The 24,834-nt window shown below is 43.1% G+C and overlaps 1 protein-coding gene across 1 annotated transcript in view; it reads right to left on the bottom strand.

The window, feature by feature from the left end:
• Positions 1–605: 605 nt before the first annotated feature.
• smc3 (structural maintenance of chromosomes 3) overlaps positions 606–24,834 on the bottom strand; it is a 143,600-nt gene continuing 119,371 nt past the window's right edge. Inside the window, exons 25-29 of the mRNA XM_084318657.1 lie at positions 13,705–13,917; positions 10,107–10,298; positions 7,996–8,173; positions 5,206–5,312; positions 606–2,354 (exon numbers count right to left, since the gene is read on the bottom strand). Coding sequence (XP_084174783.1) covers positions 2,283–2,354; positions 5,206–5,312; positions 7,996–8,173; positions 10,107–10,298; positions 13,705–13,917 — 762 coding nt within the window. The 3' untranslated portion in view covers positions 606–2,282. The remainder of the gene's footprint in view (positions 2,355–5,205; positions 5,313–7,995; positions 8,174–10,106; positions 10,299–13,704; positions 13,918–24,834) is intronic.

Here is a 24,834-nt window from a genome sequence, read left to right as displayed (position 1 = left end):
TGCTAGCAGAACTAGACTCCAGTCACGAGTCACAGTGCACATGTGCGGTGGTTTGTCCACCAAAAAAGCGCCAAAAGATCGAAAATAAACTAGCAGAGCCAGAACTGTTCAACTCCTCTGGAGCCACAGCCAGCAGAGAAGCCGGTTTACTTTAGCTTTTAAACCAGCTGCAGCCTGAGAACTGGAGTGTGAGGGGATGTAACACTAAAGATGGCGGCAATGACAAAGAATTGCTGCAAAATAAACATACATCTGTTGTTAAAAAAAAAAAAATGTTTTTTTTTTAAATTTTTTTATACTTATAACAATTCGATAATTATCGATATCGAGAAATAAAATAAAATTATCATATCGTTATCGCGATATGATTTTTTTCCATATCGCCCAGCCCTATGATCACTGTTTGCTTACATGACAAAGCAAGGACATCAAAAGCTGCCATACAATAGGTAACTTAAGCAAATGAATAAATAACCAGTACACTTATGTTAATAACCAGTAATGCAGTGGTTTATTTAGAAATAAATAAAGAGTCAATTATTAACTCCAATCAATGACACACCAATATATATATATATACAAATCTTAATAGTATTATTTAATTTCCTCAAATAATTTTCAGTCATGTATTTACTTTGGGTGGGTAAAATCTTACCTCACAAATAAAAACAAAGGAAGGTAAAGTTTAGCTGGGTTTACCCTCCACTACACCCAGGGATGCAGTCGTAATATCAGAACTGCCTGGACGCCACGTTACATGTTCCCTCGCGGTCGCACAGAACAGATGATTATTATGCATAAATAGTAGGAAACATGTTTGTATAGGAAATTACTAGTTTTAGTTTAGTTTTTGTAAATATTGCCTTGAAATAGAGAAGCTGAAAAAGGTAGCAGGATGTAGCCTTCAATATATAAAGAAATTATATTGTCAACAGATATGGTTGAAAAACAAACAATGTTTTAAATGTAATTGTAGATACAATATTGTAGTTACAATTTCTTTAATTGAATTAACTTAAACTAGACAAGTAAATACAAACTAAATTAACAATGTAACTTACAGTTTATAGAAGGACAGTTTCCTTCTGAAGCACAACTTAATGCCTCATCCTTCCAGTCAGGACCATTTGTCACATAGTGAGAGATCCACAGATCAAGCAAACCCCCACAGGGCTTGTATTTTGGTTTTGCACTTCTCTTTCTTTGTTATGTTAGTATTGGTATCCTATTATTATGCAAAATCTAGGTGATAGATAAGTGCCGGGTAGTGTAGTTGAAGACACCTGACGACCTGCGCTATTGTTATAAGACGGTGGGTACTTAGCGCACATGAGTGGAGCGCATTTTTGTGTGCGCGCGCATGCACATCCGTGCGCAACTGCGCGTACACATCCGTGCGCGACTGCGCGTACTTCTGCTCAGAAAACTGCTAGGACGGCGTGGTACCCCATGGGACCACCACTGCATCACTGACTACACCCCTGCTCATAACACAACCATACCATCAGTTAAGACCAAAGACTAGTGACCTTTTTAAAATTCTGTGTGAAATAAACCCTTCATACTGTAGCAGGACATTGACAGCAGTTCTCTACAGTAGTTCTAGTGGGCACAGCTCCACCTAGTGGTCTTACAAAAAAAATGGGAGTTCTCACAAAAACAGGAGTTTATTATTTTTTTTAATTGTTTTTCTAAAGGAACCACAATAAAGTTGGTTATGACAGACACAAGTTTCCATCGTATTTTAAGTACAAAAGGGCATATCAGAGATCTCAAAGTGAACAATTCCACCTAGCTTAAAAAGGGGCTCTTCACCAAAAAACAATGCTGATTTATTTCACACATAATCTCACACACATCCAAAAACTAAACAATAGTTTAGCGGAGACACTGAATCCTTGTGTTGAAGAAATATCAATACCTTGTCATATAGGGACTGCTACCTTATAATTGCATTATAGAGTGTAATTAACACAACACAAGGATTCAGTGGCATCACTGGTGGCCACATTCAAAATGAATTTACTCCCAATAACTATCAAACAAAATGAATGTGTGCAAAACCATTTAGAGGTTTTTGGATGTCTGAGATTATGTGCAAAAGAAATCAGTGTAGTTTTTTTGGACAAAGTCTCCCTTTTAAGTTCAATATCAGCACGACACATTTCAATATCAACATATCAAAAAGAAAAACAGAAAAAAACAGATCGGGCGCCTCTGTGGCACCTTTCATTTAAAACAACAGTTAACAACAACTCAAAAGGAAGAGGAATTGGTTCCTTTTAACCATGGGTGGTGTCATCCTCCACAAAGTCTTTCGCCTGCTCTGCAGAGATGACGTCGATGTGACTCACCTAGAAAAGACAACAATCATTTAGTAACCGGGGCATTGACTCAGCGGTTACTTCCTCTATCGGAGTGGCAGGTCAGCAAGTTAATACACCTAAACCCACAGCTGCAAGTAAGGAGGAGAAAAATAAAATAAACATAAAACAGTGGAATGAAAATCATCAGTAGAAATTGCTTTGTGACGAGGCTGGCCATACCATGTGCACTAAAAGGCTTTAAGACACAACAAGAAGCATTCCTACAAGAAATATCGTAAGTTACAAACATCCCTTGGCAGGTACAATGCAATAAGCCCAGTCACCATGAACACGCCTGGTCTTAAAGCCTGTCACCATGAACACACCTGGTCTTAAACCAAGTCCTGTCACCATGAACACACCTGGTCTTAAAGCCTGTCACCATGAAGGTCTTAAAGCCTGTCACCATGAACACACCTGGTCTTAAAGCCTGTCACCATGAACACACCTGGTCTTAAAGCCTGTCACCATGAAGATCTTAAAGCCTGTCACCATGAACACACCTGGTCTTAAACCAAGTCCTGTCACCATGAACACACCTGGTCTTAAAGCCTGTCACCATGAAGGTCTTAACCTGTTCCACCCCAGGTGAAATCTGCATAAAATGTATACCTATGGTAAATGGAATATTGCTCCACTTCTACAAGGGCTATTTGCATATTCTTGGTATCTAGGAACATCTATGGACCTCAATGAATGTATTCTCAGTGTCAGAAATATTGTGTCTATTACTAGGCTTGCTTAAATTCTGATGAAACAAAGGAAAATATGAATTATGATTTTTCTTTTCATCTTTGACAGTGAATAAAACCATGATAATAATGACCAAACTTAAAAAACTGCCACTGAGCTAATTCAGTACCCTCTTGAGATCATGTGTACAAAAGATCTAAGGAAATTAATAAAGGGAAGATGATAAAATTGAAGGTTTTGTATATACAGTACTGAATTCTCCCATCCGGACCAATGCAATTTGAAATATTATTATAGAATATAGAATATATGCTTATACATTACCTTATTATAGCCAATTCGCACATTTATATATATATACATATAGTATCTTTCAAATGGCCGAGTTCAATTTGGATATAGTATCACCAGGCATGCATAATAACATATACAGATATTTAATGTAATCGACTGTACTTTTTTATTTCTCCCACAGTGTAATCATTTTGTAACTAATTTCAGATCTAATTATTCCTACATGATTACAATAGTGTGGAGAAACTGACTGCGTTTCAATATTTGTCAAAAACGTTACCTTTTGTAGCTTATTATCGCGAATCATAACAATTATTGATATGATTCATTCAGAACGCCGAACTTTGAACGACCATAGCGGACCACGGGAAGTGTAGTTTTGAGAAATTCCGACGCTGGCAGATAGCTGGCGAGTCGCTCTTCAAAATGGCCGCAAAAAAATAAAAACTTAAAATGATATAAACTCACTTTTAACCTATTGCTAAACTATTGCCAACCTAACGTTTTACATTCTACATGTATTTGTGACATAGTAGTGATAATAATACTTGAAAACGTTTGATTTTAAAAACGTTAATTTATTGCATCACTCATAAAAATACTAATATATGATAATAATGTCAAAAAGGGGTCGGTACCGTGGCCGTGGGGTGGAACAGGTTAAAGCCTGTCACCATGAACACACCTGGTCTTAAAGCCTGTCACCATGAACACACCTGGTCTTAAACCAAGGCCTGTCACCATGAACACACCTGGTCTTAAAGCCTGTCAACATGAACACACCTGGTCTTAAACCAAGGCCTGTCACCATGAACACACCTGGTCTTAAAGCCTGTCACCATGAACACACCTGGTCTTAAACCAAGGCCTGTCACCATGAACACACCTGGTCTTAAACCAAGGCCTGTCACCATGAACACACCTGGTCTTAATAAACCAAGGCCTGTCACCATGAACACACCTGGTCTTAAAGCCTGTCACCATGAACACACCTGGTCTTAAACCAAGGCCTGTCACCATGAACACACCTGGTCTTAAACCAAGGCCTGTCACCATGAACACACCTGGTCTTAAAGCCTGTCACCATGAACACACCTGGTCTTAAACCAAGGCCTGTCACCATGAACACACCTGGTCTTAAACCAAGGCCTGTCACCATGAACACACCTGGTCTTAAACCAAGGCCGGTCACCATGAACACACCTGGTCTTAAACCAAGTCATGTCACCATGAACACACCTGGTCTTAAACCAAGTCCTGTCACCATGAACACACCTGGTCTTAAAGCCTGTCACCATGAACACACCTGGTCTTAAAGCCAGTCACCATGAACACACCTGGTCTTAAAGCCTGTCACCATGAACACACCTGGTCTTAAAGCCTGTCACCATGAACACACCTGGTCTTAAAGCCTGTCACCATGAACACACCTGGTCTTAAAGCCTGTCACCATGAACACACATGGTCTTAAAGCCTGTCACCATGAACACACCTGGTCTGTCACCATGAACACACCTGGTCTGTCACCATGAACACACCTGGTCTTAAAGCCTGTCACCATGAACACACCTGATCCTAAACCAAGGCCTGGCTGACCAACCGATCATGATCACCTGCATCAATCAACTCCTGACAAAACACATTATGATCACCTGCATCAATCAACTCCTGACAAAACACATTTTTAAAAAGGTTTTAAGGTTTGAAATTAATGTAGCGCTGAATTATTCAAACATATGAATAATGAAATATAGACAAATCAGACGTAGCCTACAAACCTGCTCAACAATTTACAATAACATTTACAATAAAATGTGGGTGTATGAAGGAGCCTCTCCTTCACAAGCTTCACCTTGTTTCTGAACTTGACTCCGTAGAACTTGTCGGCCGACTCCAGCAGCTCAGGTCTGAATGTGGTGGTGATGAACTGGGCGTGGCCTGCCAGCGACGCGATCATGTCTGCAGCGCAACAGAAAACATCATCACCACCTGTTTCTACCAACATGTATTTAACTTTTAACTAAAATACCAGTACATGTTTTTTGTATATGTTGATATGCATGTATATATGCATGATTGTGTATGTATATATATTCATGTATAAATTAGGGCCATCAATTAATTGTTTTTTTCCTTTTCCTTTTCTTTCCATTTATTATTTTCTATTAAGCCATTCAGTGCCAACCACGAGATTAGTCTGGTTAACTCGCCATGCGTTGAGTGCCAAGACCAGAGAAAACTCTGGTTTTAATAGTTATTTCCTTTATTAGCAATATCCATAAAATTTTCATCCATCCAGCCTGACGTTATCATTGGGAATGGGTCTGAGCTCGAAAAGGGCAAATACGGCCGCCTATCGTCTCCCGGATGGTATTGCACATCATTGGATTGGATTGGATTGGGTGGGACTGTGCATCAGAAAAAAACGCCGCTCCCGGGATTTCCCTTCTCGGGCAAGCAGTATCTGTTACCACATTCACTGGGGAAGCTCGGAGCAGCTTTCGATTATGTGTTTTGGTGCTATAACGTTGGATCAATAAACGCGATCAATATTTGGAATGGCGATCAGGAATTGGATTAATCTTTTTGCAGAACATCTGATGTGAGGTAAGGACTCTATGTTACAAGTCTTGGGTTAATCAATGTTTGTGTGTGTGTGTGTGTGCGTAACGTTAGCTGTATCCACGGCATGGATAATCGATTTTTCAGCCCGCTTCTCTAGCGTGCATAAGTACACATATACTATCGATAATCTAGCGTTTATTTGAAAACAATTCATAAATCAGCGTGTTTTGTGTATACCAGTAAAGGGCTATTGTCGCAGAATTTCTCTGGAATTAGTAGACGTCTCCAAAACTATACTCATATTCAAAACGGTATAAAACAGAAATGTACCAATGAAAAAACAATCCGTTTCGTACATGTTGACTGCAAGCAAGTCATTGATAAGCGAGGGGTGTTTTAGACCCATAGCCATAATTTAAGATATAGTTTAGGCGTTCGCAAATTTGCCCGTCCTCCCATTGACTTCCTTACTGGCACGCTAGCCCTAATATGGTCAAAGGGGCGTGGCTCTGAATGAGTTAATAATGATTTATTTTTTTGTTAACGCATTCACCGCATGATATACTTATGCTAACTCAATTAACACAAATTGACAAATACATAGCAAAATGCATCAATAGCGGTCATGTGGTCATAAAGAAATGCATGAGAAAATGGTTGGGGAAAGTTATCGTAGCCATTAGCCAAGTACTTAATCCAGTGAAACACATGTAGAAAGACAGAGTGCTACCTGAACCAGTAGGGTAAGGTCACAAAATCTTTGTTCGTTTCCATGTTAAAATTAAATTCATGAAAATTACCACAAGTTCAGAATAGTTTAGGTTAATCAGTTACAGTAGGTTTTACAGTTATGTTATAGCAACTCTATACCAAAAATTTTATATGACAGGAATATATCAAAGGAGGCTTATTAAATCCAGTTAGGGTACCTTGTGTATACCGTTTACTTTGACTCTTACCCAATAGTATATATTATTCAGATTCAAATTCTTTATTGCCTATATTTATTGTCATGTATAATATAACCGATAGGGCATACAGACCTATTTGCACCTTTGTTTACACTGTTTATTTTTCACATATTTTTATATTCAGTTAATTATATTGTTTATTTTTTTTATTCAGATCAAATGTTATTACCTATATCTATGTCTTTCTACTATTACCCTGCCCATACCTGTACCTGCCCTGCAGTTCACCCTGTCTTCACAGCGGTACAGTCTCTATATCTCTCTGCTACTATGCACTCAACACTGCAGCACCCAAGTTTCAACACAGTTTGATGAACATTGTTACTCAGCTGAAAGAGTTGTGCCCTTTCTGCCGACTTGTCGTACAGAACTTGTAAGTCGCTTTGGATAGAAGCTTCAGATAAATGACAAAATGTAAATGTATGCTCAGAGTAGCTCATGATCACAAATATTGATTGAACTTTCCTAGGCTATGAATAACACATTAAATGAGTGGTGTTCCCCTTTAAAGTTAGTATGTCTTAATATTGACAGCCCTAGCCCTATATAGAAATAGAATCTTAAACAATATTTAGTCATCTTTTGTGTTTTAGATGTGCATTTGTGAAAATATATATATATATTTTTTGAACAATTTATTTTTTATTTTTGACATGACATGCAAACATTTACAGTAGAAATCCACTATAAATCACAGGGCTATTACCGACATAATACTAACAATCATGACAGCCCGGTTTTTAAAATTAAAATAGATGTAGATTAAAGATTAAAGATATACACAGATTAATTACAATACAATACAACACATAAATGCTCTTGCTCGTTCTTCCCTCCCGCACCGGACCCCCCTTGAATACATCCATTATTTCGCTTGATACCAAGGATTAAAAGTTCATATAATGCTTTATCCTCTCCACCACTTCTAACCAGATTGCTATGCTGGCTTCATTAACACCTAGAATTCGTGCGGTAGATATCTCTAGGTAAATCACATCAAGATAGGTAAGAATCCATACCCTCAGACACATTTTATCAGGTTGAATCCAGCGTGATGCTGAAAATATATTTTTTGAAGTCCAGTTGAATGATATTGTTTTGGTTACCAGAGACGGCCTTCCTGTGCTGTGCGTCCAGGGCCTGGTCGATCTCGTCAAACAGGTAGAAGGGGGCCGGGTCACACTTCTGGATGGCAAAGATCAGAGCCAGTGCCACCAGGGACTTCTGTCCTCCAGACAGCTGCTGCATCTCCCTCATCTCCCCCTGCTTGCCTGTGAATGACACCTGTGGCAGGAGGGAGGAGGGAGAGGGAGGGAGGATGGAGGAGGGAGGGACAGAGGAGGGAGGGAGGGAGTGAGTGGTAGAGGCAGGGAGAACAAAGGAAAACAAAGAGAAGTTAGTTGGAAGTTCCATAAACAGTTAAGCTTAGAAACAGACGCATCATTGTCTAATACGTGATTGCTCTGTCCCCACTCTGTGTGTGTGCGACTGTGTGTGCATTAGGGCTGACCCCTATTAGTCGACTAATCGGTCGAAAGGAGCCGTAGTCGACTGGCCAACATCTTAGTCGAATATATATATACACAGGGCTTGACGTTAACTTTTTGGCTCACTAGCCACTGTGGCTAGTGGTTTTCCAAAATCACTAGCCACTCAGCATTTTCACCAGCCAAAAATCCCTGCACTCGCGCCCCCACCAAAAAGTAATAAATATAGGTCATTGGACAATGTAACTGCAAGCATTTGTTTGGACATATGATTTTATTTGAACAGAAACATCTAAAATAACATCTAATGCAAAATGTCAGTAGTGTGGTGTGTGCTAAAATAATATCTAATCCAAAGTGTCAGTAGTGTGGTGTGTGATAAAATAAGAGGGGCATTTGGCTACCTTAACACTTTGAGCGCCCAAGGTTAATTCCGTATTAGTACCTTGAATGCCCAAGGCCACTTCAATGTTAACGTTAATATCGCCTAATCTATGTTTTAAATTATGGCCCTGTGTCTAATCTGCCCGTCGCTTATCAAAGACTCATTTTCCAGTCAACATTGTCGTAGCAGATTGTTTTTTTATCGCTTCATTTCCGTTTGATAGCATTTTGAAAATCACTTGTTTTCACGAAAAAAAAAACACATTCTATGATAATCGCCTTTTACTGGAATATTCTAGAACGTTGTCATTTTTCAGATGTTTATCGATAGTATATGTGTACGCATGCACGCTCGTGCCGCCAGTTGAAAATCGATTCTCCTATTTCCTGACCGCGAGCAGAGTCAAACAGCCTATCACAATAATCACATAAAAGCGTATATACCGGTATCCGTGAAAACGGGTCTGATTATCCTAATAACATAGATTCCTTACCTGAGATCAGATGGTATCCAAATGGATTATTCCAATTCCTGATCGGCATTCGAAAAAAATCGCTCATTTGATTGATCCATCGTGTATACAGTAAAACACATATTCCCCGCGGCTCCAGAGTGAACTCTGGTAGACCCCGGTTACATGAGTGAGAAGTAAAATGTGGAGTGCGGGGTTTTTTCCCCCATTCATTTTCATTGAGTCCAATCCAAAAGGGTGATTTACCACCTGGGAGACGATAGGGGGCGCTTTTTTCACATCTGAGCGCCTGGGGTGACTGGATCTCCAACGGTAGACACGCTTGATGCAATATGATTTCAGATCGCTAATAAAAAAAAAAACGAATAAAACGAATATTCTCGTGATGGGCATTCAACCCGTGGGGGGTAAACCCGAGAAATCTCGGGCGTGGCAATCAAAGTGTTAAAGAGAGTCATAGTTACTCCCGCCGTTTACCCGCGTTTCATTGAATTTCTTCACTTTGACATTCAGAGCACTGGGCAGAAATCACATCGCGTCAACACCCACCTCGGGCCTTCGCGATGCTTTGTTTTAATTAAACAGTCGGATTCCCCTGGTAGATTAGCAGAGGGATCTTGTCATCCTTTTCAATGAACACCCGCTTTCTTTTATTCGCCTCCTCTACTTTGTTCGTGTTTTCGGACTCGGTCTCATTATCTTTTCTATTTTTTGTTTGTTGGTGGTTTGGTTCACTGGGTCTTTTCACACCCACAATATGACGCCACACACGAGGAAAGGCCTGAAAGACATTCTAAAAAGCAGGGACACTCCAAACATGATGCCTGGTGGTGAGCTCCACGGTGGTGTTCTGGCTCGCCGGCACGGACTCACCCTGATGCCCACTCCAGTGAACTGGTCCACCGAGGGAACGCTGCTGTGAGAGCCAGAGCCTTTCTCACTGTCGGTGCCGCCCTCGCTCTCGTCCTGCGACTGCCCCCCCTCGACGTCGCCCTTCTTCATCACCAGCGTGGCCTTGCCCCCCGGCACCAGCTTCTGGAACACCTCGCTGAAGTTCTTGGAAACCTGCAGGGGGTTCAGGAAGTACAGATTAGTCTGATTGATTCCGGATTCTTCTGGAATGTATTTCCAGTATAACCCTCAGAGAATAAACATTTGAACACAGTTTACGTAGATCCTCTGACACTGGTCTCTTAACTGTTCCACAGGCTAGAACAACAAGGCCTGGAGAAGCAGCTTTTAGCTATAATGGTCCTATAGCCTTTGGAACAGTCTGCTAGTAGATCTACGGGGTTTCTGAATCTGTGGACATTTCACATCTGAATTCTTAAGACACACCTTTTAGCGCGGCTTTTACCTAGGCTTTTTGCATTGCTTTTATTCATTTAATTATTACTATTATTATTATGAGTTTGTTTCTTGCCTTTTTAATAATTTCAATTATTCTTTGCAATTCTTCTCTGTGAAGCACATCGAGTTGCACTTACTGTATGAAATGTGCTATACACATAAAGTTTGAAATTAGGTTTTTCTGGTCGCTGGTGTACAAACCAACCACGGCAATGGCTGCAGTAAGGTGCCTGAGATCAGTGCCGGGCGGGGGGTGTGGTGGGAGGCCTGTAGGGGTGCAGTGACGGGCGGGGGCTGTGGTGGGATGCCTGTAGGGGTGCAGTGACGGGCGGGGGGTGTGGTGGGATGCCTGTAGGGGTGCAGTGACGGGCGGGGGTGGTGGTGGGAGGCCTGTAGGGGTGCAGTGACGGGCGGGGGCTGTGGTGGGATGCCTGTAGGGGTGCAGTGACGGGCGGGGGTTGTGGTGGGATGCCTGTAGGGGTGCAGTGACGGGCGGGGGTTGTGGTGGGAGGCCTGTAGGGGTGCAGTGACGGGCGGGGGTTGTGGTGGGATGCCTGTAGGGGTGCAGTGACGGGCAGGGGTGGTGGTGGGAGGCCTGTAGGGGTGCAGTGACGGGCGGGGGTTGTGGTGGGATGCCTGTAGGGGTGCAGTGATGGGCGGGGGTTGTGGTGGGATGCCTGTAGGGGTGCAGTGACGGGCGGGGGTGGTGGTGGGAGGCCTGTAGGGGTGCAGTGACGGGCGGGGGTGGTGGTGGGATGCCTGTAGGGGTGCAGTGATGGGCGGGGGTGGTGGTGGGAGGCCTGTAGGGGTGCAGTGCCGGGCGGGGGTGGTGGTGGGAGGCCTGTAGGGGTGCAGTGACGGGCGGGGGTGGTGGTGGGATGCCTGTAGGGGTGCAGTGATGGGCGGGGGTGGTGGTGGGAGGCCTGTAGGGGTGCAGTGACGGGCGGGGGTGGTGGTGGGATGCCTGTAGGGGTGCAGTGATGGGCGGGGGTGGTGGTGGGATGCCTGTAGGGGTGCAGTGACGGGCGGGGGTGGTGGTGGGATGCCTGTAGGGGTGCAGTGCCGGGCGGGGGCTGTGGTGGGATGCCTGTAGGGGTGCAGTGCCGGGCGGGGGCTGTGGTGGGATGCCTGTAGGGGTGCAGTGACGGGCGGGGGCTGTGGTGGGATGCCTGTAGGGGTGTGTACATTTCTCCATTCTAAGATGCATCGCGATGCAGACGTGGACGATTCTGCATCGATGCAGTGACAGAACATAATAGATTATTATAGCCTACTAATGTTGATGTGTGACTTTAGGCACATGGCGCACATTTACGCATATAACGTAGAACAATTTGCGCAAAATTGCTGCGGTGAAAAATGGTTAGTAAAAGTTAGATGTACGTAGTACCTACTTACTGGTCACAGGAGTCTTCAATAACGTTTGGATGCTAATCCATTTTGTGAATCCATTTGTTGAAACAACAACTTTGTTGGCAGACGGCTCCTGCTATCTTAACAAATCTTACTCGTTATTGGGAGCCGACGCTTGAACGCCAACAACGAGTATACTCGTTATTTGATAGTTTTTCCTTTTGCCCCCCCGATATTTGTATTCATTATTCATCCAGGGACCTTGGCGTTACCATATGGAATGAGTCTAAGATCGCCAAAGTGCAATACTGGCCGCATCCAGCTAGACGGCGGTATCGAGCACCCTTTGAAACCTTGTATCTTGGCCTGTGCAACGGTCAAATGTCACCGGGCTCACTTTTCCTTGTCAGGCCAGTCTAGCGGTTCTCCCGGTTGCATTGAACCGCGTCAAATATCCCCGATCCATATGTTGTGGTGGGTTATGTCGTGGATCAAATGGACATCGGATGTACCAGATGGGGATGAAACAATTGGAATATTATTTTTGGAATACTCCCGATCACAGGGAAGGACTATCCGACGTCAATTTTAGCTTGATCGTGCAATGCTTTTATACCGATCGGGCTGATAAGCGTTTTTAGTGTTCAATACGAATGCCGTTACTGCCAATCAAATAATCAGAAACGACCCCACCCCCCCCCTTTCATGCATTCATGATGAAACATAATACCTATGATATAGATTTGATTTGGGAATAATAGCGTGTACAGGCAAGAAACGGCAACGTTTATAGTAGAATTGACGTATATGGCTATTACTCAGCCCTTCGGGAATTACCCCAGACCACGCTATAACCATACTTATATTCACCACGGTATAACACAGGAACGTATGGATGAAGAAATTTATTCTTTTTCACATATTGAACGATAGATAGGTGATGTCAAATGGGCCATAGTATTTGTATCCATAGCTAGAATATAGTTATAGCTCTACAAACAAGGTGACGCACTCCTATCTTTTAAAGCGTGGCAGCGCTAGAACGGGGCACGACTAATTCCCGGCAGTCAATGAGTTAACGTTAGCAAGCTAAGCATGCATAGCGCAACCTGTGTAATGCTAATGAATTAACTTGTGTTCCACTGGGAAAGACTGTTCATCACTGCATACAACTTGGTTTAATCCAAACGTCCATTCAGAAACATTGTATTATGAAATAAGACATTCGGCGATATCTGTGAATATTCCTATGCCTTGGTTTGTGTTCAGCTGACACTGTTGACACGTCCACTACGCAAAGCTAGTGCTCTGGTCATGCATCCACTCAATTCATAGAAAATACAGCATCAGGCTATTCTAAAAGTATTTATACTAATAAAATGCTGGGTATCGAGATACCTTTCTAGTATCTGTGTATCATGCAACACTAAATAAAAAAAAGTAAATGTATCCGACTGCTTGTATTAATTGATGAAGAAGTAGCCATGTGCAGTAATATAGATTATAAAATTGAGGATGTAATATATTACTGAAATGCATCAAGATGCATCGTAGAATCTGATCGAATCGTGGACAGCTGAATCGTAATCGAATCGAATCGTGAGGCCAGTGAAGATTCACAGCTCTAGATGCCTGTGTACCCGTTTGAAGGTCAGCTGGATGCAGTAAGGTGCATGAAAGCAGTGACGGGTGGGGGTTGTGGCGGGGGTTCTGGTGGGATGCCCGTGTACCTGGTTGTGATGGGGGTTGTGGTGGGATGCCTGTGTACCTGTTTGAAGGTCAGCTGGATGGCCTCGTATTTCCTCAACTCCAGCACGTTCATGAGCTCCATGATGGACTTGTGGCCGCGGTCCAGCTCTTCCTGCCGCTTGATGAGCTTCTCCTTCTGCTCGGAGAAGTTGACGAACTGGTCCAGGGCCTTCTTGTTCACATGGCTGTACTTCTTCAGCTCCGTGTTGCACTGCTCCAGCTTACGGAACAACTGTGAGACAAAGACATTCAGGAAATTATTCAGGGAACCTGGTCAATTTAAGACCATACTAGCAACAAAAGAAACTTTAATACCACTTGGAGCTAAATTTAATACCAATATCACGACCATACTAGCAAACAAAACCTTCAATACCACTTGGAAATTTCACGACCATACTTAAAATTCTCACGCCAATTAAAACTCTTGCCAGATGCGCCAGATGCACCAAGCTCCCGGTTGCCCCGCAAAAAACAACAACTTGAATATTTCATCTCCCGACAGTCTGGCTGGACTTTTTGCAACCGGCACTTTGGCGACTAGGGGTGGGACGATACATCGATCCAGATCGATATATCGATCTATTATCAATAATCAAATAGGATCGATGCAACGTAAAAAGATCGATTCATATTGCGATACTCTTATTTTGAAAATCCCATGGAGTGTCGTATCCGCTCGGCTCGGATCAACAGCACACAGCAGTAGCGTCTAGAGCGTCACTAGAGCAAGGCTAGTGTGCCTATTCTGCGACCCAAAACATGTCCCTGCTCTTTTATTCCGCAATCCTCGCCATTCCATTATGCCCACGTCGCGTTAAAGATCTAAATTAACGTTACGTTAGCGTAAGCTAACAACAAGCTAACCCAGAGAGAGAAGTGGGGACTGGGAAGGAGGGGGGTTACTGCATTCTCGAGACAGCGCCACTACCAGGATCTGGCCGGTACTGCACCTTCGGACTCCCAATATGCCTTTTCCAGCCAAAATACAGCTCTGTGACAGTGAATAGGATATTAATATCGAAAAACGAACCAAAAACAGTGAACAGGAGGTCTATTTGTATTAAAAACAATAGATTGTTTTTCATTTAAATGTCTGGAAGAGCTCAAAAATAAAAATGTCAAATGATATTTCCATTGCCTTTTCTTTTGTTGATTTAAATGTTACCGATTGTATTAAATGGGCATATAATATCGTCTCATATCGATCGCAGGCACCTGAATCGAATCGTGGCAGACTTTGTGATATCGGAAAATATCGTATCGTTGTCCAAAGAATCGATATCGTATCGTATCGTGATGAAACTGGTGATTCCCACCCCTATTGGCGACCCCTAGTGGCTCAGGTGTGCATATTTTGTAATACAATATATATCTCGAATTGAAGGTGTAACTGAGGGGTACAATTCCCTGACTGTATTGATAAGTATGGTATCATTAAACCACTACCGCTTTATGTACTTTAACTACTGGCCATACAGTACACAATATATGAATATGATGAACACTTCCCACAATGAAATCGGTTCCAGTCAAAGGTATTAATCAAGTATTTAATGGAGCAAAAGGTACATATGATACTTATATTACATTTGATTGCACTTGTAAGGCAAATGAGTATTCGTAGGCAAATCAACACTGAATGTCCATTCTCTGGTTACGCAGGAGGCAAGTATACAACCTGGCTCTTAGGGAATTATATCTATGGTACACTTAATGATATAGCGGGATATACTGGAAGGGGTCCTCCCGGTTGTAAGCCGGCAGGGGGGGTAGGAGAGCTGTCGGTAGTAGAACGTCTGGTCAACGATATCTAGGGAGACTTCGAGTACAGAAGACAGTGCGATAGACTCTTGATCCGCAGACGAATACAGCTTGGTTCTCTTGTAGGCTGTAGCTCCACAGTGAAGAAAGCTAGGCGGCCTCAGGCTCTCTGAGCGCCGACTCGACCTTGACTCCTCTCGGCGGTAAATCCAACACTCACAGGCGTCGGCGATTATCCGCTCCACAAATCACAGTACCAAAGCAAATATATATTCCAGCCGCACAGGGCTATGCAGACGTCGGGTAGGTAATCCAGTGTACATGTCCATTCGGTCCTCGCCTAGATCTCCTCGGAAGAAAGCGCCATGTGGTCGGCCCAGCCTGGATAAGAATCTAGCTAACACGAGGAAGCGTTGGAGATGCTGGTCACTTTAGAACTCTAACCGCACGATGCACCATACACAATAGACTATTATTAACTTAATAAAAATACGTCGCACTCGACGGTACAGTGCCAAACTCTGACAATTCAGTTATTAATTCGCACGCGGTCTCAATGCTATTCTGGGGCCAAACAGGCCATACTTCACCGCACGTCGTATCGTGGGTGAGGCTTCACGTTGGTTACTAAGTTTCTGACTAAGTGCTAAGCAAGACTAAGTGCTTCTGTATTCACCTGCGCTATATTTATATGCACGGTGAACAAATAGTGCCACTCTCATTTCTGTCGCCGTATCCCTGGGCAGGGCCGGGGCTAGTACAGACATGTCTTGTCGGTAACTTTGAACTTGACTCCGGGGGCTGGTCCCCTGGCGCCTGGTCCTTTGTCCAATAGGAGAATGAACTATTATGGGCTATAGTAGGCTAAAGGGGTATTCCGTGTATATGTACAAGGAATATACAAGGGATATCAAACGATATACAAATACTATTCAATATATATCAACAAATAAATATATATACTCGGTTTAATCTGATCCTTCGTAACAGAAGGCTTATTTGTTGCCTGTCGATAGCAAAATCCGTTCAGCGGTTCTCGAGTTACATGCCGGTATTTGTGCAAAGTACACGGTATTGCGCAAAATACCACTCCCGACTCAGGCTGCAGTAGTTCCGTCAATCTAGATCAGATCTCGAAAATGATTGTGGATCGTTGTAGCCAATGAGTGTGGCTTTCCAATGATACCCCACATGGGGATCTACATAAAAAAAATAAAAATAAAAACACGAAAAAACACGAAAACAGGAAGAGCAAAACAGCCGAATTAATTGAAGTCTATAAGAAAACGGAGTTTTTCTTTGTACACAGTTGACCAAAATCACTCCTAATCACTCATTTCTGAATGGATCTTTATGAAATTTGGATATGTACTACATAAGGCTTCAGGCTATGGCTCGGTCTGGATTTGTAAGCCATACCACCTTCTGGGGAAATACTACCTCTGCACTACTAACTACTACAGAAAAACTTTAGTAAGTAGTTTTTTTACAACTCAAGTTCAGACCTATGTTACATTATCACTAAAAGTGAATTATGAATCAGGAATCAGGAATCAGAAACTTCAGAATGTCTTCTTTCAAAAGAGACCAGGCTCATGCATGTGCTATAAGTATAAAGTATGTTGTTTTGGTTTGCAAAAAAAGTATGCAGTCCTCAAAAACGAAAACGAAAATGGCCAATTTTGGAGGTGCCTGTTAAGAGGGGCTTGGACAGATCCTTCCAAGACAATTCCATTGAATTCCAAATATATAAAGCTGCTCCTTCACAATCCTTTTTACACATCGAGATGCCGTGAGCGTGCCGTGAGACTCGATTAGGTTCAAGAGCGACAGTCTTTTAAAAACCCTCCAAACACACATCACTCTGAATCATTAATGGCCGACAGGGAACACGAGCCGCTGTTTTAGTTTGTCGTCCACTTCTGCAATCAGTGGCACCGTCTCGGCGTTGAGCAGCGCCCCGTGGAGAAGGATTAAGTGTACGGAGTGTTTATGAGAAAGCGAGAGGCTATTTCCGGCCCCGTCAAAGAGGGGAGACACTGAGCTCGGGCACTCGTGAAGCTCCAGCTAGTCCACTCGACGAGCGGCCTGTGGCTCCCAGAGGAGGCAGCTGGCCGAGAGATCAGATGAGAGCGCTAACTAGTGTCTGAGTCATTGGTGAGTGGGTGGGATGTGACTGGACTGCCACACAGGGCTTCTTCCAAGGGAGAGGAAGGTGTGTGTGTGTGTGTGTGTGTTCACAAGCTGGTGGTTAGGGGCCTTCAGATGGCCCACATCTCCAAGAGAAAGGCTAAACAGTTAGCAAGATATTGCTCTATATCTTCTATTATTGGTAGTCGCTCTATTTGGAGATGGCATTGCTTTTTGTACCCATAGTCGTAGATATAGTTTTAAGGTAATGCTATTGTATCCGTTAACCCACATTTTAAACATCCTGTGTTAATAATATTGTAGGTGTACGATGGGGGCTGCACAGTTACAAACGTAACTGAATGACTCCCAATGAGCTGATTGCACTGTTGTGCAATGTCCTTTGTGTTTATGTCCTTAATGTACTTTGTATTTATGTGGACATAAATAAAGCATTTAAAATGTGTGTGTGTGTGTGTGTGTGTGTGTGTGTGTGTGTGTGTGTGTGTGTGTGTAGATAAGACGAGGCAGTGGTAGGAAGATGCAGAACGATTGACCGGCCAAATAAACTGAAATGAAGCGAGGTACAAAATTGCCCATGCAGTGACTTTGTCAGTGGCATTATAATCAATAATATAATCATTTGAACACTCTGTTCTAACCTGGTTTCCGCTGTTGTCTTTTGTTTGTGGGCAATTCGGCAATGGTAACGATATCATTTTAGATTGTGTATGATGACTGTACACTTTTACAATGTAATGAATTGTGAACCTTGTGCTCTGAGCCACAATCACACACGCAAACACAACGTGGTCAATGCACATATTTTACACATTAACCCCCGAGCATTTCCCTGAGAGTAGTGTACTTTTCTAGATCACAAATGTCTTGCATTTAGGGGAGGGGGGGGGGGAATTGGCACAACGACAAATAATTGGGACGGGGAGAACACAGAGAAAAATCGGAGAAAGAGAGATAAAGAAAATAATTATTATATAGAAATAGACCTAACATTCAATCCTGGTCACGCTAACAAAAAGATAGCTCCTTTGAAAACATTGTGTGAGTGTCTGGTACTTCTAGTTTGTGTTGTGTGTACCTGTTTGAGTGTGAGTGTCTGGTACTTCTAGTTTGTGTGTGTGTACCTGTTTGAGTGTGAGTGTCTGGTACTTCTAGTTTGTGTTGTGTGTCTGTGTACCTGTTTGAGTGTGAGTGTCTGGTACTTCTAGTTTGTGTGTGTGTACCTGTTTGAGTGTGAGTGTCTGGTACTTCTAGTTTGTGTTGTGTGTGTACCGGTTTGAGTGTGAGTGTCTGGTACTTCTAGTTTGTGTTGATATGATATGATACATTTTATTATATTGCGCCCCTCAACCAATAGTTACATCGGCCCGGGGCGCATCCGAGGAAAGAAAGAGAAACAAAAAAGACCGTAACAATATGAAAACAGAAAAAAAATACATGCAGTCCAACCAAGCAGATAGAGAACAGCACATACACCACACATACAATACAAAAACTAGCTCATGGATTGTTTATGGCGAAAAGGTGGGTTTTGAGGATGGCCTTAACACTTTGAGTGCCAGCAGGGGGCGCCAGAAATAGCGCTCCAGCGCTGTAGTCAGCGGGAGGCGTGAATATTAAAGGCAACCAACTTGTGTTCAGCTTTTCGTTCAGCGTTTCTCTGATTGGCCACACGGCCACGTGACCGCCCTAGCACACGCCCTTATCCGCGCTGAGAGACGCGGCAGAGAGTGACCGCGGCCGCGCATGAGGCTCCCCCAGGTGCTTGAGAGGTGCTCGAGAGGTGCTCGTTGGTTAATGCCTCGTTGTTTTTGCGTTGTTGGTTAATGCCCATTGTTGTTGGTTAATGCCATATCGCTATCGCCGCATCACTTAACGCCATAACTAACTAGTTTGTTTATACTTCAGAAGTGATGTACAGTGACGAGTGAATCTGGTAGTTGGTTGTTAAAAACGCGAAATAACATAATAACGTTACAGCGTACAGTTTCTAGTTCAGTCAGCAGCCTCCACTGATGTTATGACGTTACGAAATAACATTATACATTATGCTCCGCGCTTCAATTATACATTATGCTCCGCGCTTCATTCATTCATTTCATAATCAGTCAGCAGCCTGCGTCCTCCACTGATGTTATGACGTTACAAACGCCGCGAAATAACATTATACATTATGCTCCGTGCTTCATTCATTCATTTCATAATCAGTCAGCAGCCTTACATGTTTCATTGATTAACGCTATTACCTGCTGTGCTGTAGGCGCAAGCAGAGGTACAGTAAGGTACAGTAGGTTACATGTTTCATTGATTAACGCCATTACCTGCTGTGCTGTAGGCGCAAGCAGAGGTACAGTAAGGTACAGTAGGTTACATGTTTCATTGATTAACGCCATTACCTGCTGTGAACGCCATCTGACAATATCATAATGATGTGTTTTCTATATTATATCCACAATCATTCATCTAAAAAATTGTATGGGCGTAAATACATGTTAAGATATTCAAAATCGTCACAGCAGTATAGTTTGTTTATACTTCAGAAGTGATGTACAATGACGAGTGAATCTGGTAGTTGGTTGTTAAAAACGCGAAATAACATAATAACGTTACATTCATTCATTTCATAATCAGTCAGCAGCCTGCGTCCTCCACTGATGTTATGACGTTACAAACGCCGCAAAATAACATTATACATTATGCTCCGTGCTTCATTCATTCATTCATTTCATAATCAGTCAGCAGCCTGCGTCCTCCACTGATGCAGCCTCCACTGATGGATTTCATTTGGGACCGCTGCCGCTTGCCTGCCGCGTTCGCGGCAAAAGGGGGCGGGGGGTCGTGGCCAATCAGAGAAAAGCTGAACACAAGTTGGTTGCCTTTAATATTCACGCCAATGGCGTGGCGATCACATTTGCGAACGCATAAACGATATCTTAAATTATGGCCATGTGTCTAATACGCCCGTCGCTTATCAATGACTTGTTTGCAGTCAACATTGTTGAAACGGATTTTTTTTTAATAATCGATTCATTTCCGTTTTATACCATTTTGAAAAACGCTAATTTTTTTGAAACTTCCAGAAAAAAGAAAAAAAAGAGATTCTGCAGGAATCACGCTTTACTGGAATACACAAAACACGTTGTCATTTTTCTGCCTATTTATGAATCGTTTTCAAATAAACGCTAGATTATCGATAGTATATGTGTACTTATGCACGCTAGAGAAGCAAGCTGAAAAATGTATTATCTTATTTCCTGATCAGCACACACTCACAGCCACACACACACACACATATGGGACACGCTGAGATATGTGAAAAAAAACTGTTGTGCATTTCAAAACAATAACGTTAGCGTTAGCATGTAGCCATGTACAGACTATTTGATTCCTTAAAGGATAACTCCACTGTTTTGGGAAATTAGCTTATTTAACATCTTCCCTGGAGTTAGACAAGAAGATACATACCTTTTTTGTCTCTGATAATATGCATGACCTTGGTGGGCTCTAGGTCAACTCCTGCAAAGGGGGTTAATGTCAGACTTTGCAATCAAAAGTTAGGGGGCTAATAACCCTTGCCATAATTTCAGTGCGCCCCCTAACTTTTGATTGCAAGGTCTGACATTGACCCCCTTTTCAGGAGTTGACCTAGAGCCCACCAAGGTCATGCATATCAAATTTGGTCAATGTCAGACCTTGCAATACACTGTAAGGCACTGTAAGGCTACTGTCCTGCCTCACTTCCAGTGATGAAGCTAAGCTATGCTAACGGAGCGTCTATTCCCAAAGCTAAAATGCACGCACAGAGACAAAAAAGGTATGTATCTTCTTGTCTAACTCCAGGGAAGATGTTAAATAAGCTAATTTCCCAAAATAGTGGAGTTCCCCTTTAAGGGCTCGAAATTGCCTGGGTTTTGGTCATATGCTCCCGCTGTTTGGCTGCTTCTATGTGCAGTGAAAACTACTCGGATGCTTTAGAACCTAGTCATTGATTTAGTTCAGGGTAAGCTAAGATTAGCCACGGAGCTAGCGCTAGCTAACGTGAGCTAACGCTAGCTAATCAAGCTCAGAGATAAACAGCTGACAGCAGGTAGTACAGGTACAAATACAATGAAACAAGGGGTGGGGGCTGTTGTGTAAACCTTGTACTCTTTAGTTCACATATAATAAGAGACGAAGGGTTGACTGTGTTTACTAGTAGGTACCGTGCAACATACAAACAGGTCCGTGTAGCAACACGAGCCCATAGCTTACAGGACAGGGGCCCGGGGAGGGAGCTCTGTGTGTGAGTGCGTGTGTGTGTGTGTGTGTGTGTGTGTGTGTGTGTGTGTGTGTGTGTGTGTGTGTGTGTGTGTGTGTGTGTGTGTGAGATAGAGAAGTCGGAGGAATAACGACCTGTTGAATGCAACTACGGTTCAATAGATTAAATTAGTTTAAGATATTGAACTGTAGTTACATTCAACAGGTCGTTATTCAATAGATTAAAAAAATAAATACATTTTAAGAGAATCTCAAATACATTATTTTATTTAAGTGTAGGCTATAGTTAATATTAAATTTTTTACAGTTTTTGTATTTTTCTGACATGGGGGCTCAACAATAAATGACAATCAGAAATGTCAAGTTGCATGTTGTTATTCTAACCAGCTTAGTTCTGTTGCATTTCCAATTTATTTATTTAAATTATAAATTGATCAGGAATCGATAAGGGAATCGATAAAGAATCGTATCGATAAAATCCTATCAATTCCCATCCCTAGCAATGACTGGGACCGTCTCCGGTTACATGCCTGACAAGTAAAATGTGGATTCCGGACTCTTTTTTTCCCATCCATTTCATTCAGTCCAATCCAATGGGTGCAATACCATCCGGAGAGACGATAGGGAGCTCAGACCGATCCCCACTGGTAACGTGAGGCTAGATTGATGAAAAATGAATGGCAATCGATAATAAAAAATAAATTACGATTAAATAACGAGATTTCTCGTTCTTGGGACACAACGCATGGCATGAACTAACGAAATTTCTCGTGGCTGGCACTCAAAGTGTTAAAGGTCCGTAGAGTGCTTGCAGATTTCAAGTTGAGTGGGAGCTTGTTCCAGAGGGTCGGTGCTGCGACTGCGAAAGCCCAGTTTCCCTTTGTCACCTGTCTTGTGTGGGGGATTTTTAGGCAGATTTGATTGTTTGATCGGAGGGATCTGGAGCTGGTTGATTGGACCAGGAGTTCTTTTATGTAGGCTGGGGCGAGACCGTTTATGGCTTTGTATGTGAACATGTATGTGATTTTGAAATGTATTCGTTGTTTTACCCGGGAGCCAGTGTAGGGATACAAGGACTGGGGAGATGTGGTCCCTCATCTTGGTGCCCGTCACGAGCCTGGAGGCTGCGTTCTGGACGAGTTGGAGGCGGTTTATGCATTCGTCTGCCACACCAGAGTAGAGGGTGTTGCAGTAGTCCAGTCTTGAGAATATGAGAGTGAGGATGACCCTTTGAAGGTCGCTGGGGGAGAGCAATGTTTTTATTTTTGCGATGGTGCGCAGCTGGAGGAAGCAGGACTGAGCCACTGCTCGCACCTGTCTGTCGAGTTTCAGCTCAGAGTCAAAAAATACCCCCAGGGGTTTTATCAGGGTGGACAGAGTGCCCATGTTGTTGGTGATCTGGGTGACAGAGGTGGGTGTGCCAAACAGGATTATTTCAGTTTTGCTCTCATTTAACTGCATAAAGCTTTGTAACATCCACTCTTTGATATCTCCCAGACAGTCTTTTAGTCGGGTTAAGCCAGAGGGATCATCTGTGGTGAGTGGTAAGTAGATCTGTGTATCATCGGCATAGCAGTGGAATGAGATGTTGTGTCGAGTGATGATTTGACTGAGAGCATGTAGAGGTTGAAGAGAATGGGAGCCAGGATCGAACCCTGTGGGACTCCGTGGGTGAGGTTTGCTTTCTGGGAGGAGCAGTTTGTTAGGCTCACTGAGAAGGTTCTGTTTTCCAGGTAGGACTTGAACCAAGCCAGGGCGGTGTTTGTGATGCCCACCCCCTGCTGGAGGCGGTTGATGAGGATGGTGTGGTCGATCGTGTCGAAGGCTGCACTTAGGTTGAGGAGGACCAGTGCAGCACATTTCCCACAGTCGATGATGAGGAGTAGGTTGTATGTTGTTTTGGTGGAGGTAGGGGAGCAGTTGACGGAGGACAGCTTTTTCCAGTAGTTTGGACAGGAATGGTAGTTTGGATATTGGTCTATAGTTGCTGAGGAGGGTGGGGTCTAAGCAGGGTTTTTTAAGGAGGGGCTGGACTACTGCATGTTTAAAGGTGGATGGAACTGTGGCAGTAGCCAGTGAGCCGTTGATTATCGAGAGGATGTGTGGACCGACAGTGTGGAACACCTCCTTGAGGAGGTGGGCGGGGACAGGGTCCAAGGGGGATGACGCAGGCTTCAGTGAGGAGGCCAGCTCGGAGAGGGAGGACATTGGGATAGGGTCGAAATTGGGGAGATTTGATGTGCATCCCAGCGTGGTGGCTAGGTCCTGAGTGGGGGGTGGGATATTTCTTCTGATATTATTCACTTTCTCACAGAAAAAGGACAGAAATTCCTCACATTTGGCAGGGGATGGATCCTGGATAGTGTTGGAAGAGGGGTAGACAACAGAGTTTATGGTCTGGAATAATGCTCTGGGGTTTTGTGCATTTTTGGCAATTACGCTGGAGAAGTATTTAGCTCTCTCACTTTTCACCACTCTCTGGTAGGTCTGCTGGCTGTCCCTGAGCATCTCCAGTGAGATCTGTAAATGGTCTTTTTTCCACCTGCGCTCAGCCTGCCTCCAGATCCTCCTCTGTGCTCTGGTGGTATCATTGAGGCAGGGGGTAGCCGCAGGTTTGGGCTTCTTGAGGGTGAGAGGGGCGATGGTGTCTAGAATAGACTGGCAGGTGGAGTTATTAAGATGCTGGTGAGTTTCTCCGGGTCTGAAGACTGCTCTTCACCTGCGTTTGTTCTGTGCGGCGGTAAAGGCAGAGGAAAACTTGGTGGCTGTCATGTAGGGCTGAACGATTAATCGATTTTAAATCGAAATCGGGATTTTAAATGATGCAATTAGCAAATCGCAAACAAAAAAATATCGCAATTTTTTATTTATTCATAATTTTTTATTTAACCAGGAAGTCCCATTGAGATACAATATCTCCTTTGCAAGTTGTTGTTATTGTTGTAGGAACAGTTTGGGAGAGGGAGGTAAGGGGTTT

Source organism: Notolepis coatsorum (genome assembly GCF_963971535.1).
Source record: "Notolepis coatsorum genome assembly, chromosome: 7".
NCBI classification, from domain to species: Eukaryota; Metazoa; Chordata; class Actinopteri; order Aulopiformes; family Paralepididae; genus Notolepis; species Notolepis coatsorum.
This window is presented reverse-complemented; position numbering and strand designations above follow the sequence as displayed.